This window comes from Parasteatoda tepidariorum, chromosome 9, assembly GCF_043381705.1.
Source record: "Parasteatoda tepidariorum isolate YZ-2023 chromosome 9, CAS_Ptep_4.0, whole genome shotgun sequence".
NCBI classification, from domain to species: domain Eukaryota; kingdom Metazoa; phylum Arthropoda; class Arachnida; order Araneae; family Theridiidae; genus Parasteatoda; species Parasteatoda tepidariorum.
The window spans coordinates 40,878,195-40,879,151 of NC_092212.1; the positions used below are offsets into that span (position 1 = coordinate 40,878,195).

The 957-nt window shown below is 34.5% G+C and overlaps 1 protein-coding gene across 1 annotated transcript in view; it reads right to left on the reverse strand.

Annotated features, from left to right (window-relative positions):
* The window catches only part of LOC122269845 (uncharacterized), a 13,203-nt gene extending 12,521 nt beyond the window's left edge, over positions 1 to 682 (reverse strand). The window contains exon 1 of the mRNA XM_043044806.1: positions 98 to 682. Coding sequence (XP_042900740.1) covers positions 98 to 682 — 585 coding nt within the window. The remainder of the gene's footprint in view (positions 1 to 97) is intronic.
* Positions 683 to 957: the final 275 nt, after the last annotated feature.

The window sequence follows — 957 nt, forward strand, 5'->3', positions numbered from 1 at the left end:
CAAGAACTCTGGAGCTCAATTTGAAATCGCTGATCATTAAATCTCTCCAACTTTCCTTATTAGATACCACCGGAAAATGATTCACGATAAAACTAACAGCTAAATCTTTCAATTTCATGTCATTATGCAATTCAGCTAATTGCAAGACATCACACACAATATTAGCAACTTCATCAGCTGATTCAGAAAGTTTGTTTTGCAATATATGAGAACAAGCATTCCGTAACGGTGGTACATCATACCTGTCACCTAACGAATACAGTGGCACAACAGTTTCCATTGATCGATCTTCAATCTCACCAGTGTAAAGGTACATTAGAAAGTTTTTAAACGTAATCTCAGAACAATCAGTGATGGTAATAGAATTGGATGAGGATTCTAAGAAATCGTGTTCCATCATTTTCTTGAAAACTGGTGAGCGGGAACATAACATGAACTTGTCAGCACGAAGTATGTTTTCACCAATGCGAATTTCTAAATCACACATTTCGCCAGAAGTATAAATAGATCTTAAGTCTTGAATTAACTCTTTAGGATAAGGTTTGATTTTTGGCTCTTCGTTAACTGGGGCTGAGGAGAATTTGTTATGACTTTTGTTTTTTAGAAACGACAAAGAAAATTTAGGCTTGGCAATACGAGCTTCGGGTAGTTTTAACTGGAGTGTAAAGAGAAATTTTTCCATATTTAAATATATTTTATAAGGTAAAAGAAATTCACATATCTTCGTAGGTGATTTTAAACCACATTCCTGACAAACTCCACGTGGTGTCAATGGATAAGATAGTCCATTTGAAGTGAAGATTATAAGACTTAAGCTGGAAACTTTACTTGAAGCATAACAATCTCTCAAGTAAAAAGTAATTTCACAAATTTTGAGAGAGATATTTACATGAAAACTCAAATAACAGCCAGAAAACGAACTGCATAAAGTGCCGAAAGTAGGACTCCGATATAAAG